This window comes from Balaenoptera physalus (assembly GCF_965194825.1).
Source record: "Balaenoptera physalus genome assembly, chromosome: 17".
Classification (NCBI taxonomy): Eukaryota; Metazoa; Chordata; class Mammalia; order Artiodactyla; family Balaenopteridae; genus Balaenoptera; species Balaenoptera physalus.
In genome coordinates, this window is record NC_138895.1 from 57,827,696 (window position 1) to 57,843,671 (window position 15,976).

Genomic DNA, 15,976 nt, shown 5'->3' on the forward strand with positions numbered 1-15,976 from the left:
TACCTAAATTTTCTCTAACAAAAAAAAAACACATACGTTTCCTTTAAAATTGAAGATTATTTTTACTATGAAAGAATTATAGTCACACATAGGAAATTTGGAGAAGAGTACAAGTATTTCACTATCCTGGTAGATCTGTTTCACTATTACTTGGTCATGAGATTAAAGTCTATTATCTCCTTTTGTCTGTATTTTGTTTCTTACATAAATAGGATCATACATCCAATTTTATAGTCATTTTTGTCATGTATTAGTATTTTCACATATTATTAAATGATTTATATAACACCATTTTTGATGACTGAATAGTATGCTGTTGCATGAGTTTACTACCTTTCCCCATACTGATAAGTTTTTAACTTACTTCTGATTTTTTATGACCACAAATCAAACTCAATTGAACATTTGTGTTCATTAAATTATTCTGTATTTTATGTTATTTCTTTAGGACAGTTTCACAAATGTGAAACTAATGAATCAAATCATAAGAACATTTTATGAATCACTATATATATGGCAAGGTTGTCTCCCAAACTGGATGAACAAGTTTAAATTCCTGCCTATAACACATGAATTCCAATTTTACCGTAGCGTTTCAGCATGTTTCCTTTAAAGACAGTATAGTCATTTCTAATGGGAAGCCCAAAGTCTTCTCTATCTAGTATGCAGACCCAATTAGTAATCTTTGGCATCTCTCAGACTTCCTTTTAATGATCTCATTTGGATTAAGTCCCTCAAATTCTCGGCAGAACAAAAGAATATTTTAGTTAACAATAACAACCTTCTCCCTGTATGGATCTTTAAATTTCCCATTTGCAATTCTAATTGTGGAAAAGCTATGTTCTATGTGTGTTCATGGAATAGTGGAGTTGATGTTAGTTAAAGGTGGAAGGGGTGAAGTGAGCTTTGATAATTTTTTAAAATCCACTTCATCATGAAAAACAGGTATTAGAAGAAAAATGTGAAATATTTTCACATTTTTCTGTTCATAAAAGTTCGAAGACTGACAGAAAAAATAAATGATAAATAAATGCTGAAAAGGCTTATTAATAAGTTCTTTTCTCCCTCTCTCTCTCTCTCTCTGTCTCTCTCTGTCTTTTTGGGATAAGGTGAGGATTGCCTATCATTCTTCCAATGCCAACAGTTATTTTTCCAGCCCAACACAAAGATCAGATGACATTCATCTTCAAAAAGGAAAAGAGTAAGGTTTTTTTCTTTTCTTTAAATTATTGTGTAATATTTAAAAACTATAATTTTATATATAAAAATATTTTCAATTTGTTTTATTGGTAGAAGTGATACTAGTTTATTGGTTTAATTTATAATTGGTCATTCTCTATAATTTGTTAAGTTTTGTTTCTATATTTTCAAGCATACTGGCATTCAGCTAACCAGGAAAATTTGAAATCTAAATTATTCCTGTTGCAGAAATTACAATTTTGTGAAATTTACTTAATCCTGCTTTAGTTTCTTATTAGGACCTTTCAGTCAATCCAGCTGTCTAATTTCTCTTCTCCTATTTTCTCTATTGCTAGAGAAAAATCACAAAAACCACATGGATTTGTACCATAATTAATGTATATTTAATATTCTCTTGATTTATTCCAGACCCTGGACCAAGTACTAGAAATTTAATACAAAGGATATTAAAATATATTCCCTGCCCTTAAGGAGTACTTGTTTAGTGCTGAAAGGTCAATTCCAGGGAGAAAATGAGGATATTATTCAAATAGCTAATAATCCCATTCGAAAAGTCAATTCAGGATTCCTAGAAAACAGGGAGGTAAAAGATGATATATGCAAAATAGCTAAGTTACATGGAGAACATCAAAAGTTTCATTGAAATTTTCTTCCATTTACCATTTGTATCTGTTAGGTTTTGCTGTGTAAGAAACCATTCCCCCAAACTTAGTAGCTTAAAGCAACCCAGTTTTGTGATTAGCTGGGTAGTTCTTCTGATCCTGACTATTTAGTTGGTGATTAATGGTCCAGGATGGCCTCATTCACATATCAGGAGCCTCAGCTGTCCTGATGGGAACTGAGATATCTGAGATGTCTCACTCCACATGGTCTCTCATCTTCAAGGAGGCTAGCCCAGGCTTGTCACAGTGTCCCAGCAGTTAAGAGGGCAATTCCTAATGCACAAGTACTTTTGAAATTCTGCTTGTTTCATATTTGCTAATATCCAATTGGCCAAAGCAAATGGCCAAACTTAGATTTGGTGGGTGAAGAAATGCACTTCACTTCTTGATGGGAGGAGTTGTTGTTGTTTTTTTTTTCCATTTACCACGTCACCTTTCCAGATATTGATTAGATTATGCTCATAGGCAGCACCATGAAGATGTGATGGAGCTGGACAGAGAGGGTTGGGATCAATGGTACCTGAGAGAAATCACACTAAGTGTTCTCACTAAAGTCTTAGGAATAATAAGCTTTCCATTCTTTTTCTCCTCCTCCTTCTACTATCACTTCTTTCTAAACTTAAGCATTTTCTTTTTTAACCAAGTTCACTGGGCCAATTCAGAGTAAATGGAATACCTCGTTAATTCCTATTGCTATTAAGTGTCAATACACCTTCAGGCTTTGCCTTGACCTTGGAAAATGAGTCCAATTTACCTGCTTGGCAAGAGCACAGAGCTTGCATGAAGGTGACTTGTAATACATCTGGCTCTTGGTATCTGTGCTTCTGCAAACTAGCTTGAAATTTACACTGGCACTTATAATGATGGTTGTGTATTCTGAAATTGAGGCCACTCATGCTGGCTTATTGCACAGTGGTCCCTGGGACCTTTCCAAAGGTAGCTTGTCTTGCCAGTTCATTTTACTCAAAAAATATAGCCTTATCTCTAAGTGCATATCGCTTTGGTCACCCACTTTCTACTTTGAATCCTACCTCAGTGACTAACTTTTAAATAATTTTTCAATCTTTAAAGTTCTCTTAGTCTCTGTTATTCATATGATCAAACAGAATAATAATACATATTTTACAGGATTTTGTGAATATTAAATATAATAATGTCTGTGAAGTGCTCAGTTTAGTGTCTAGCACATAGAAAGTGCCTTAAAATATTTTTAAGCTGCCAGTAAGGATACAGAATTTAATGGTTCTTCTCCGAATCCTGCCCCCTAATTAGTATTGCCCACCTTGATTTGACAGAGCTGGCAAACAGGTTCTCAAGGCAGCCAAAAGCCTGATGTAATCCTCCAGTATCAGTTCTATGGGGGAAATGACCCAGAGCCCCAGCATCCTTGCCAGATGGGAGATAATAAATACCCCTCATTCACAGTCTCACATGAACTGTGGATACTTATTCTCCATTTACAAGAGTATCTGTTGAATGATGTGAGGCAATTTAAAGGAACTCCTAGCTGGCCTCTCCAACGATGGGAGCAGTGGTTACACTGACAGAGATTTAGGTAGGGAAGCAGTAGCTTTTCACTCACCTGTAACAGCTGATTAGTGAACACCTTATCCTGGATAGGCATTTGGATGATGGGCACGGGGCCTCAGGAATCAAGAATTCCAAATTTAAGGTGTGAATCTCATCCAGCTTATTAGAGGGCCATCATCAATCTAATCAGTAAAAGTTTCCTGCGGCAGTGTGTTGTTTCCCGAGTTACAAGGGGAGACAATATTTAAGGAACTTAGAGTAAGAACTTTCATCGGTGACACATACAACCACTCAGATACAAAATATATGGTATGTCTAAGTCTGCCTGACATTTTCTTACACACGTTAAAGTATTTAACCTCTGTGTGTCCTCTGTTTTGTGCCAGGAAGTTTATGTTATAACCTACAATGTAATTTTGTTTTAAGATCCTTGAAGATAGGGGATAGTATCTTTTTCAATAAATATTTATTGACAAAACTGAATGAATTCATCGTTCTCTTTATCTGTAATGCAGATATCTTACATAATTCATTTTCTTTTAGCAAACTGCTATGAAACTTAATATTTTAATAGTTAAAATCAGGGATACTTCAATATAAATCATTTAACAAGCAGGTGTTTTATATCATATTGAAATTTTATTCATTGAAAGAAAAATTCTTGACAAGTGCTCTGGAGAAAAAGTTACATTCTTTAGTTACACTGTTTTCCAGATATTACATTGAAATCTTGCTGCAGGAGTACAGACTAAGTGCCTTTGTGGATGTTGGACTGTACCAGTATAGAAATGTCTATACTGAACAACAAACGGAAGATGCAGTGAATGAAGAACAAGTGATCAAATCCCAGTCGACAATTGTCGAGGAAGTACAGGTTTGCTGTGATTATAGATCCACTGTGTAGAAAGTAAACGCTCAAAGATAGGAGCTCTATTTGGTTATTAATTTTACTAGATAAGATACTGTTTTGGGGGAAAACAGTCATGGAAAATTACTGAATTGTGCCTTGGAATATCTGTAATTATAAACCAAAGAGTCTGTTATTTGATGACTTACACATTAAAATAGTTTATCATTTGCAATAAGATAGGGCAATGTAGAGGCATTGAATAGCTGACTTATGATGCCTTTAAAATATATTTTTCCATATAGTAAATATATGCTTTTTAAAATTGGGAAATAGGTTATAACATTGGAAAACTGGGAAACAACTAATGCAACCAATGAAGTGCAGAAGATCATGGTAACCGGCCCATGTGTGGAAGCTAATTTATGTTCATTTTACCAATATAGATTAATCTATAACATGGAAAAAACTGGTAAGTTGTAAATAATAAGGGAGATTTTATTACTCTTCATATATAGACAAAATTATAAAAAGGTGTTTGCTCTAGTCAAATTCTACTGTCTGGAAAATATAGTTTTAATAGTATGTTAGACAAAGAAGCAAAAAAATATATTATGAAGAAAACTCTTCAGACTGGAATAGAAAATGGCATCAGTAAAAACAGCTTTCAGATATATACTATTATTTTCTTCTATAAGGATCATGATAAATGCATATCTAAACACACATAAGGAATTTATGTATCTGTGACTCACAGGTGTAAGTTAATAGGAATTAAGTTCACCATTATAGAGATATACATTTCATTTTCTCAAAGACCTATGAGACACTAATTTATCTGTTAATGAAGATATTACATTTCTGTATTTTATAAAAAACCCTGAAAAAATAATTTTGCTATTTCTGTTAATTGTTTCAATGAGTAAATATTGATGAGTGCTTGCTATTTGCCAAATACAATGCTTATTACTATGGGAATATTAAAACAATAAAATATGAGCCCTATCCTCAATAGATCACAATCCAATTAATAGTCAATATTATTGAACTTGAATCAATTTCAGAATGTAATTTCATTAAGTGATAACTGATGGTACAGACTATAGATACTTTAAAGAATTCAAATATGAGACATCAGTGCTGGCTGTGATAGTGCAGAGATTTCAACTCTTTTTTTTTTTTTTTATTAAAACCCCTAATCATTTGACTTTAATTTTTTGTTAATTCATCGAAAAGTCTGGCTACCTGCTGATGCTTCTGACTTCATATTGCAATCAGCCTTGAATGACCTCTGGTCTATAAAACCGGATGCAGTTCAAGTAATAAGAACACAAAATCCTCAGAGCTATGTTTACATGGTAACCTTTATATCAACTAGAGGTAAGCATGTATTTCATTTTGCAATTCTGTAAAGTTTTTTCTAGGAAACAAGTTTGTATCCTGCGCAACTCCACTGAAAAAGGTAAAAGCTCCATAAAATGACAGAGGAAAGTAAATGGATTCATAGCCTTGATCACCTTCAGGAGAAACAGAAATAAATGGTTAATTTTTTTCTGTTGTAATTTAAATTTTAGTTGTACTTCAAGGAGTGTACAACTCCAATGCATGAGATATACACTCTATATACTACAAATACACTATCAGTATTATAGCCTACTTTACATTTAGCAAAAATTAGTGAAGATATTAATTCTGGAAATGAAATTTAAGTGAATCAGTATTTCTCAGGAGACACTAGTCTGGCTAGATCTTGTTTGATAAAAGGATTCTCTGGTCAAATCCCCATGGGAAACACTGTATACCACAGCTTCTCCTTGAAGGTTGATAGAGCTCATTATAGAATATTAAAATCCCCAAGGACTCCGGCAATGAGCAACAAGCAAAAACAACAATAAAAACAAAAACAAAACAAAAAAACAGAAAAAGCAGTGCACCTGTGTTTAATACAGCATTTTCCAAAAGTATTTGACCTCTTTATCCTTTTCAAGTAATGGCTATTAACTTCTTATTACATTTTCAAGTCTTACAATTTTTTTCTTTTAATTTTTTCCTATTTTTCTCCTGCAAGTTTTATAGTTTTTTTTTAAATTTATGTATTTAATTTGTTTATTTTTGGCTGCGTTGGGTCTTTGTTGCTGTGCGCGGGCTTTCTCTAGTTGCAGTGAGCGGGGGCTACTCTTCGTTGCGGTGCATGGGCTTCTCATTGCGGTGGCTTCTCCTGTTGCAGAGCACGGGCTCCAGGTGCACGGGCTTCAGCAGTTGTGGCTCGCGGGCTCCAGAGCACAGGCTCAGTAGGTGGCACATTGGCTCAGTTGCTCTGCAGCATGTGGGATCTTCCCGGACCAGGGGTCGAACCCGTGTTCCCTGCGTTGGCAGGCGGATTCTTAACCACTGCACCACCAGGGAAGCCCTCAAGTCTTACAATTTCAAGTGTCACATTTTCAAGTCTTAAAGCCAAGTTTAGCAACCAATTTGGGTATTTGGGATATTTAGCTCATGAAATAGGTCCCTGAATATGTGTTTGCTTTCTTTGCACAGTCACTATTTTCCAATTCATATAAGTAAAGTGTTACTTCAATGTTTATGTCTCATTTTATGAAGTTGTTAATTTGATTGTTGAGCAGAGAGTAAAGAATTTTGTTTAACATGAATTGAAGTTCTAAAAATTTCCCAAAGGTTAGATTGTCAAAATGCTATCGAAATGAAGATATGGTTATCATTGTTCTCTCAGAAACATATTTTTAGATCAGAGAGAAATTTTAAGACATCAACAGAAACCTTAAGAAATATGGTAACAAAATCATAACTGGGCAAATTCTAGGACTTTACCCAACAGAGAAAGTCAGTAGGATTCCACTTTTAAAGCATCCTCCCAAAGAAGAGAGACATGTGAGGACAAGGCCTTATTTCTCTCAGTGAGATTGTATAAACAAGGTTCACAGGCATAGGGCTATTTCCTGGAATTCATCTCTGTACTCTATTTGTAACTAAAGAAAATAGCAATTTCCCAGGCTAGCCCCTTATACTAAGATAATGGTACTGGAACAAAACTTAAAGAATTTTTGGAATATTTTATTGCCCATTGATTTTTACCTCATGATCCCAATGCCAACTTTTGTTTATCTTACAAAACTTCCTTTTATGCTACAAAAACAGAACCTTAAATATATAGCACTTTATCTGCTGTTTTGCTGTTTCTACTATGGCTAAATCTCAGATTCAAGGATCTGCATCTTCTCCATTCATCCTTTTTTTTGTGATAATACAATTCCAAATAAAACCAGTTTTGTTACATCTGAGTTTCTATTATGGATATATTGGTATTTAATTAATTAACTTCTTCAAATTCTGTTTGGTACTTCATTGCAGGAGACTTCGATCTGCTCAGTTATGAAGTATTTGAAGGGAACAATGTCACACTGGCTATTACAGAACACACCAAAGGAAAACCCAGTTTGGACACATTCACACTGAATTGGGATGGGATCACTTCTAGGCCTCTTATGCCGCAGTCATCAGAAGCTGAAGTATGCTCTGTGTTAGTTTTTTAAACAGAAAGCCACTTAAGCATCAGCCTTCTATAAAAACACATTTTAAGGAGTAGTAATACATCTCCTCCTTGGCATGGTGGGTTGGAGCCAACTAATAGTGAGTGGAGAAGGGAGGAAATATCACAATGACAGAGGGAGTGAAAGGGGAGTTCTTGGATCTGTGCCAACAGGATCCAAGTATCTGCATATGGGGCAGCTGCTCATGAGGAATGTTTGCTTGTGAATTACTGCATTTCAACAACTACCTGTACAATGAGTTTGAGTTAATATTTGTTTGATGACTGAAGATCCTGCCCTATTTTCAGTCCTTAATTCTGAATATCTGTGCTTTATCAGAGAAATGTGGTATGGAAATTATAGACCTCATGAATGTGTGCCAGTTCCTATATAATCCAGAATTATTATTTCTTAAATAATAGTAAAAGATTACAGTATATGTAGCTCTTCTTTTGAGAAACAATGCATTGCAGTATATATTTTTTCCAGTTAATTTTGCATTAATTGGGAAAACTATTCATTTGGAATCTGTTTAATTAGGTGCTAATTCATTTAGGTTTGTCTCATTGCTGTCTTTAAAAAACTACTAAACCAATATGCCTGCCTTATGTAATAACTAAATAAGCTAAGATCAGCCAGTTGGATATAACTATTGTCATTCTAAAATAAAAGTCTTGAAACAGTCATTGGATACTGTAATTATCACATATTAACTTGAAATTATTTAGGAAATGACCTCATAATTATGGCTGACATAGGAATTATGAAATTATTTTTTTAATTAATTAGTAGAATTAGTAGTTAAATTAGTAATGTTCTAACTCTTCATAAATAAGTTACTAAAGCTCATATTGTTAATTTAGTTTCAGGCAGCAGTGGAAGAAATGGTTAGCGCTAAGTGTCCACCACAAATTGCAAATTTTGAAGAAGGATTTGTTGTGAAATACTTCAGAGGTTATGAAACTGATTTTAACCTGGTATGGAATATTTAATGAACTGTGAAATGGACCAGATAAGAAATCATATAAATGTTTGGAATTTTGTCATTTTTTGAATTAGCATTAATTCCTTTAACATTTAAAGTCAAGTTGCAAGTATAATTTTGTCATACGTTTATTGGTAAGGTCTGTTCTAGCATCTTCCTGCATTATAAAATGACTCATTTGTAAAAACACACATGAATTTTCTTAATCAAGAGAAAGTAGGCAAGATGGGTAAATGTGAGATCTATAGGGTTTTTTGTTTGTTTTCTTCATTTAGCTGCAGAGTATATTCCTTTTCCTCATTGGCTTCAGAGAATACCATTTGTAGTAGAGCGTTATATAGTAAATTGCTTTCCTTGCTTCTGGTCAGTTAGTACAATGCCTAGTCATTATTTATTTCTTGATGAACTTCAAAGATTTTTCTTTGATGTACAATAAATTTAAAATATACTTAACTTCCTAATTCTTATTTTGAAGACTTGAGGAAGCCAGATATTCACCATTTCCAAATGAATACCATAGGAATAAGAAATATATAGGCTAGTTATTCAATTCAGATCAATACCCCAGAAATAAATGAGTCCTTAAAAATATATATCATGTCATGCTTTATGCAAACAGATTTATTAGTGAAGAAAAGGGAAAATCATTTAATGGGTTACGTTTTCAACTTGTTTCAATAAATATACATATATTTGGGTTCTCCTATCCTGAATGTAGTACTTGCAGCCAAGACAATTGAACAAGTAGTTTCCATTATACTCCTTTCGTACTTCATCTCCCATCATCATCATCATCACAACACACATTCTTGGCTACACTTTACCTTGACTCTTTGAGTTTCCCAGCACCACTCTCTCACGTCCCCACTTCTTTGCACATATTTCACCCTCTCTCTGATGCCCTTGGCTCTCTTTTCCTTTTAAATTACTCCTGTTTATTCTTAAAGGCAATTCATTTGTTACTTCTCCAAGTCATCTTTTTTGATGCTTTTATGTGAGTTAGATGCCTCCTTTCAGCCTTGGTTTTATAATCCTTGGTTCCTTTGTCCCAAACTGGTAGGCTCCTGTGTGTAGGGATAGGGTTCTTCACTATTTGAACCCTGAAGATTAAACAAAAAACAAGCAAATGAACAAACAAGCAAAAATGTGGCATGGAATGAACACAAAAAATCATTTGTGGAAGGAGTGAATAAATATCCTTAAGGAGTTCATAATATAAGGGGAAAGAGAGGACTTGGGAAATAGTCAAATACAGATACAAGGGATTATATGAATATGTATCTAAATGAGTGTTATAGGATGAGAGCCTTAGACTTTAAAAGAAGAGAGAAAACATTCCAAGTTAAAGCAGTTTGGGAAGCAGTGGGATCTGAGTTGAAATTTGAATGACTTAGGTGAAGATGTTGGGGAGTAAAGCAGGGCAATAAATCATGTTTTCATTTGAAATATTATTTCTGTAGGAGCATATTAATAGAGGGCAAAAGACAGCTGAAACTGATGCTTACTGTGGTCGTTATTCCCTGAAAAACCCAGCTGTTCTTTTTGACTCAGCAGATGTTAAACCAAACAGACTACCATATGGAGACATTTTATTATTTCCTTATAATCAGGTAAGCTCAACAAAATGATATGCTAATTAAATTTGTAAAATACCTTGGTAATAAAATTTCATGAAATTTTAAGACAAGGAAAATTGCTTGTCATGTGAAGTCACATCACGTTGGACAGGCACCATGCTTCAATTCTGTGCTTGTGATGTCCTCGTCTGTTGATTCTCAAAAAAAGAAATTTAAAAAATACATAGTACCATGCACATGTATTCTGCTTTATCTTATAATTTCAGAAAAAAAATTATTTGCACACAAATGTAAATACTAAAACAATTTAAAATATATAATCTCCTCATTATTCCTTCATTAATTAAGAAGAAACAAAAATAGATAGCCGTCATAGAGTGATCTTGGGTATCCATCCAATCATGGAAAAGTGAAGGAAGATCACGAGCAGAGGAGATGGCAGTTTTAGGATAGGTATCTAAGACTAGCAATCATAGATTTACCCTGTCTCTTGTTTTAAAATTCTCAACTTGAAACACATGTTCTAAATTTCTGAGTTCTAAATATATATGGCATTTTTAAGGAGTTGTGGACCATTAAAATTAGTATTTAATAACTATTGTATGGTGACACGTCCATGTCTAAATGTTCAGCTGCATTCACATCCTAGTTAATCTACCTGAATGTTTCTCTGTCTTCTCTATGTGTAATGGAGTTTTAAATTCATTGAAGAGTTTAGTTAGAACTGGCCTTAATCCTTATATAGCTCCATGACTAGAGGGAGTGAATTATTTCCATATTTTTAAGGAAATCATATCTAAGAAAACAATAAAAGAATTAATCATTAATTGTGAGGTCACATCAACTCCTTCCTCTTCTATAAAATCTTCCCCAATTCTTCTGCATCTCATTGTCTGAAATTAATCATTCCTTCCTCTGTGTTCTGATACATTTTGTATAAAAAATGCTCAATAGATATTTATTGGATTGGATTGAATTCATTTGAATTGCTACAAAACAACTTAATGGAAAGATATTGTTACTGATTTTTTTTTTAATATTTTCTGTGTAGTTATGTTTAGCATACAAAGGATTCTTGGCAAATTATATTGGTCTAAAATTTCAATACCAAGACACAAGCAAGATTACTAGAAGCACTGATACACAATTTACATATAACTTTGCGTATGGAAACAAGTAAGTTACACTATGAATTTGAAATTTTTAAATTATAGTATGTAAACTATGAAGGTAAACTCTGTTTGTTTGTTTGTTTTTGAGAAATCGTGTGCACCGTGGATCTAACTGCAATTTTTTCTGCCTTCTACATAAGCTTCCTAACAGAGACAGTTGTGCCAAAAATAAATCTATAGATTATGAAAATAAAAATTGGTCTAGTGTCATCATCACCCATGACCATTTAAAAGACAAAACAGTGGTAAACTTTAGAATTTAAATTATATATTATTAAATCTAATAATGTTTCTAGTTACTGAAGGAAGGTAGAAAGAAACTGCCTTAGCGCAAGATTGTCATTAGACTTTGATCACTGAAAAACAAAATGAATGTGTAAATGAAGAAAATAAAATATTTTGATGAACATACCAAAGTTAAGGGAGAAAAGATATTCTTAAGTACTTGGTTTGGTTGCCAAAAGTTAGACACATAAAAATGCAGATAGAGAAATATAAGGCGAGAAACTAAATGAGTCTAGAGAAAGCTGTTTAATGACTATGATTGTCATAACCTCAAGCGCAATGTAGTTCTTCAAAATGACTTTTGGTTTTCATTAATTATTATATCTTCTGAAATCTGTCAATCTTGACTTTGAATTTTCATATACAATACACACAAAAATTTTACTTACAATAAAACAATGACGACACATACACACACATACAACTTTTCTATTTTAAAAAGTATTCCTCATAAATTTTAAAGTCATGCTTATTGAAGTGTAATTTACATAATGTCATAATTTACTCTAAGTGCATAATTCAGTAAGCATGACAAATGTATACAGTTATGTAATCATTACCCCAGTAAAGATATAGAACATTTCCTCTCCACAATTTTAGAAGGTTTTTTTCATGTAAAGTTTATGTCATAAAATACCCATGGTATGATTTCCATGTCTTCAAAAATATTTCTAATACGTTTCTTTTGTGTTTTTTTTCTGTCATAGCTACATAAAAAATCTTCTCTATCCTGTATCAATCTATATAATTTTCATTGTACTTTAATACATATCATTTAAGTTGCTGTCATTCTGTAATAATATAGAGAGGACTATTCTATTCTCATCATAGGAGTGGGATTATGAACACTCAGAACTGCCGTGTATGGAGCAAGTGTGAGGCAGAGTCAGTGCCTCGGCTTAACTATTCAGACAGAAGGGAAGAGAAAATGATCCAAAGGTAGAATAGAACCAAATGATAACCATAAACAAAACAAAAGACAAGAAATAACAGGTAAAATGATGAGGGAGATTAGAATAACTAGATGGAAAGAAAAGGCAGTTTTTTTCTTTTCTGGCTGCACTGCACAGCTTGTGGGATTTTAGTTCCCCAACCAGGGATCGAACCCATGCTCTCTGCAGTGGAAGCACAAGTCCTAACCACTAGACCACCAGGGAATTCCTGAAAAGGTGGTGTTGATGGGGGAGTTCGCTTCTGGATGAAAATTCTGGTTGAAGAAACTACTTCCAACTCCGCAATTTCAAGCTTCCTGCTTTCTTGATCATCCCAACACTATTTTCAAAATGCAGGGACCAGCTTTCATTCCATACCTTTAGAAATGTGTATACTCCAAAACTCATAGAAATATGTTGGACTATAAGGGGATTCTTATTTGTTAAAGGTTTAAAAAACTTTTCAGATGTATCCCTCATGAGTTGGGGGAAAGGGGGAAAGTGGGGAGACAACCAGAGTTGGGGCCTGTAGATGCTCCCTCAGAGCTAGGTCCCTGAATTCCATCAGGAGAAAACAAGATGTGCCCACTGGGTCAGTGACAGAAGCAGTGACAGGCAATGGAACAGACAGGTGGGTGGGAACACACAGAGCCTGTTGGAACTGTGAGACCTGGATACGGGTATCCTTAGATACCTCCCCCTCCTGTGCCCCCAGCCCAGCTTTTTAACCTGAAATTTTAAAAGAAGTTTTGCCAGTGCTTATGGCTTTCTCCCTGAAGAAGTGGAATGACCTTTTGTTAAGGGAAGAAGGGAAGTTATAGTCTTCAGTTTTCAAAATAAAATATTGTATTTGATGCATACCCCTCTGGCATCATATCCTGAGCATATGGCCCTAATGCCCTTCAGATTTTCTGATCAGTTGATAAAGTGAGGGCAACTGGGAGCTGATTTTAAATGTAGGTGTCAGAATCTCTAACCATGAAGTAGGTAGCCATAGTTAAAATGTAGATACCCAAGAGGTGTTTGTCAAAGAGAATATATTTAAGAAGAGCCTTTCAAAGAATTCTTCAGGACACGTGAAAATTCTCCCACTGAATATTCCTTAGATTGTTGGAATAAACATTAAAAGATACTTATTTGTGTTTTACCCCACTAATAAGATCTAGACATGCTTCCATAGGATGTAAAGAAAGAAAATTTTTTTACATACAGAGACAGAAAGTTCATCAGATACTGAAGTTTGGTAAACCTGAAGTGGACTTCAAAGGACAGAGAGCTGAGTGAGCTCTGTGTATGAAGTGGACAGTGTTTGCACGAACTATAAGAAGCTGCTCTCTGAGAAAGTTGCAGGACACTCTTGGGTTTTGTTTTCTAACACAAATTTAAAACAAGGAGTCAAAACCGATTCCCCACCCACTGCCAATGAAAGCAAAGTAATCTTCCTGAATTAATGCTTTAAAAGAATGTCCTTTTCCTGACAGTTCAGATTTCACCCTCCAGTGGCATCTGATCAAACAGCGTATGGCTTCTGTGTTTGCACTTTGGACATGTTTTATACATTTGATCCATCTTTGTTTTCCACAGAAGATGAAGAGGAAGATAGGCAGAAAGAGAGAGAAGCAGAGACAGAGACAGAAAGAGACAGAGGAGTATTGGAGAAAGTGTTGATTCCCCCTCCCCATGCATAAATAGATCTTTTGAGGCCATTGCACAGTTTAATCTAATATATAAAATGGGATCGAAGTTAGCTCCTGGAATGAATGAAGTGAGTGGGAACAATTCTGCAATTCCCTAGGGTAATTGTTGACTCAGAAGAGGCCACAACTACTCTCTGTTGGACATCACATAGGAAGAAACAATGCCAGGGGTCAAGACAGTCCTCTCCATGTTAATAGGCAAGGAACATGGAAAGTCTATGCACAGAATGAACATATCCCACTGCCTCATACCCAGTTTGATTCAAATCAGGGGTAATCCCGTGATGGATCATTATGAAGTGAAAGTCCTTCTTGAAGGGACATCCCTACATGCGCAAATTGAACAATGGAATCACAATTTTAATTTTGATCACCACCACCTGTATGCATTTCATTCTTCTATTGCAACAGGATTTTGGAAGATTTTACAGATCTCAATTCTTCCATGCTAGTCAAACCATCACTTATCATATCACTAAGTAGGTCCTTCCTTTAGCCTGCAGTTTTTCTGCTGTGCCATAATCTGAAGATGCCCTACATTTGATGGAACTAATGGGCTTCCTTGACCATAAATTCTACAAGATCTTTCAACAAGAATATCATGATTTTTAAAAGAGGGTGGTTCTCTGATTAAAAACCATTACCAATCAAGGCGACGTAAACTCTCCTGCTCCTAGCTGGTATTTCTAGACCTGCTTTTATGTAGGTCAGACAGTCTACTTAGATCAATTAGGTGTGTTAGCATTAGTTTATTTTCAGTACATTGTTAGTGTCAAAAAGTGCCATTTTTTGTCAAGCATTGTTCTGTAACCCTCCAAAACCAGTGATGTTTGTAGCTGTAAATCAAGCTTCAAAATCCCAGAAGTAAAATCTGGTTTTCCTTTGGAAAATGGAATTATCTAGCCACAAAAGCACTATGTGCTGTTTAAGTTTTGATACCATTTGTAGTCTCCATTTCTCTTATAAAGGGTCCTGCTCAGTGTACCATTTTTTCTAAGTAGTTTTTAGAACTTCGGAATCATATAATTAGTAGTAGAAGTCTACTTAGAGGCCCAAAATACTTTTTTAATTTAAGGAGCACTTTAACTTAATGTAGTTCTGCATATAATTTTCTAAAATGATGTCAGTCTAAGCTTTGATGCACTAGAGGTGGATCCCATGATGAGTTTGTAAACCATGAAGTTTCAAAATGAGAATAGAAGGTGCCCAAACTAGTCAGTTAATCAGTGCAGTGGTAGCTGATGCAAAGATTATTGTTGAACTGTATTTAGTTATTTGAATGGCAGTATTTATCTCTTTATTGCAAACTCCTGTAACCAAATTGCTTATGTAATTTATGAGATTCCAATGCAGTTAGTATTTAATGGAAACTCTGAATCTAAATTATACGTTTAGAAGGCACTCTGCAACCATTTGTATCTATAAATAACTTTAGCACCTTTTGTCCCTTAGTTATAGGGGGCAATGCAACTCCACTGAGCTCTTCCAGAAGTATTATCAAGCTCCAGTTTTGCTTCTTAGTATTGGATTGAAATTGCTGC

At 34.5% G+C, this 15,976-nt stretch overlaps 1 protein-coding gene across 2 annotated transcripts in view; it reads left to right on the top strand.

Annotated features, from left to right (window-relative positions):
- PKHD1L1 (PKHD1 like 1) overlaps positions 1-15,976 on the top strand; it is a 152,030-nt gene that overhangs the window by 33,596 nt on the left and 102,458 nt on the right. For both annotated transcript variants that reach the window (XM_082434219.1, XM_082434220.1), the window contains exons 14-21: positions 1,110-1,201; positions 4,107-4,266; positions 4,576-4,711; positions 5,476-5,619; positions 7,609-7,766; positions 8,651-8,764; positions 10,233-10,382; positions 11,401-11,525. In XM_082434219.1, the coding sequence (XP_082290345.1) occupies positions 1,110-1,201; positions 4,107-4,266; positions 4,576-4,711; positions 5,476-5,619; positions 7,609-7,766; positions 8,651-8,764; positions 10,233-10,382; positions 11,401-11,525 (1,079 nt within the window). The remainder of the gene's footprint in view (positions 1-1,109; positions 1,202-4,106; positions 4,267-4,575; positions 4,712-5,475; positions 5,620-7,608; positions 7,767-8,650; positions 8,765-10,232; positions 10,383-11,400; positions 11,526-15,976) is intronic.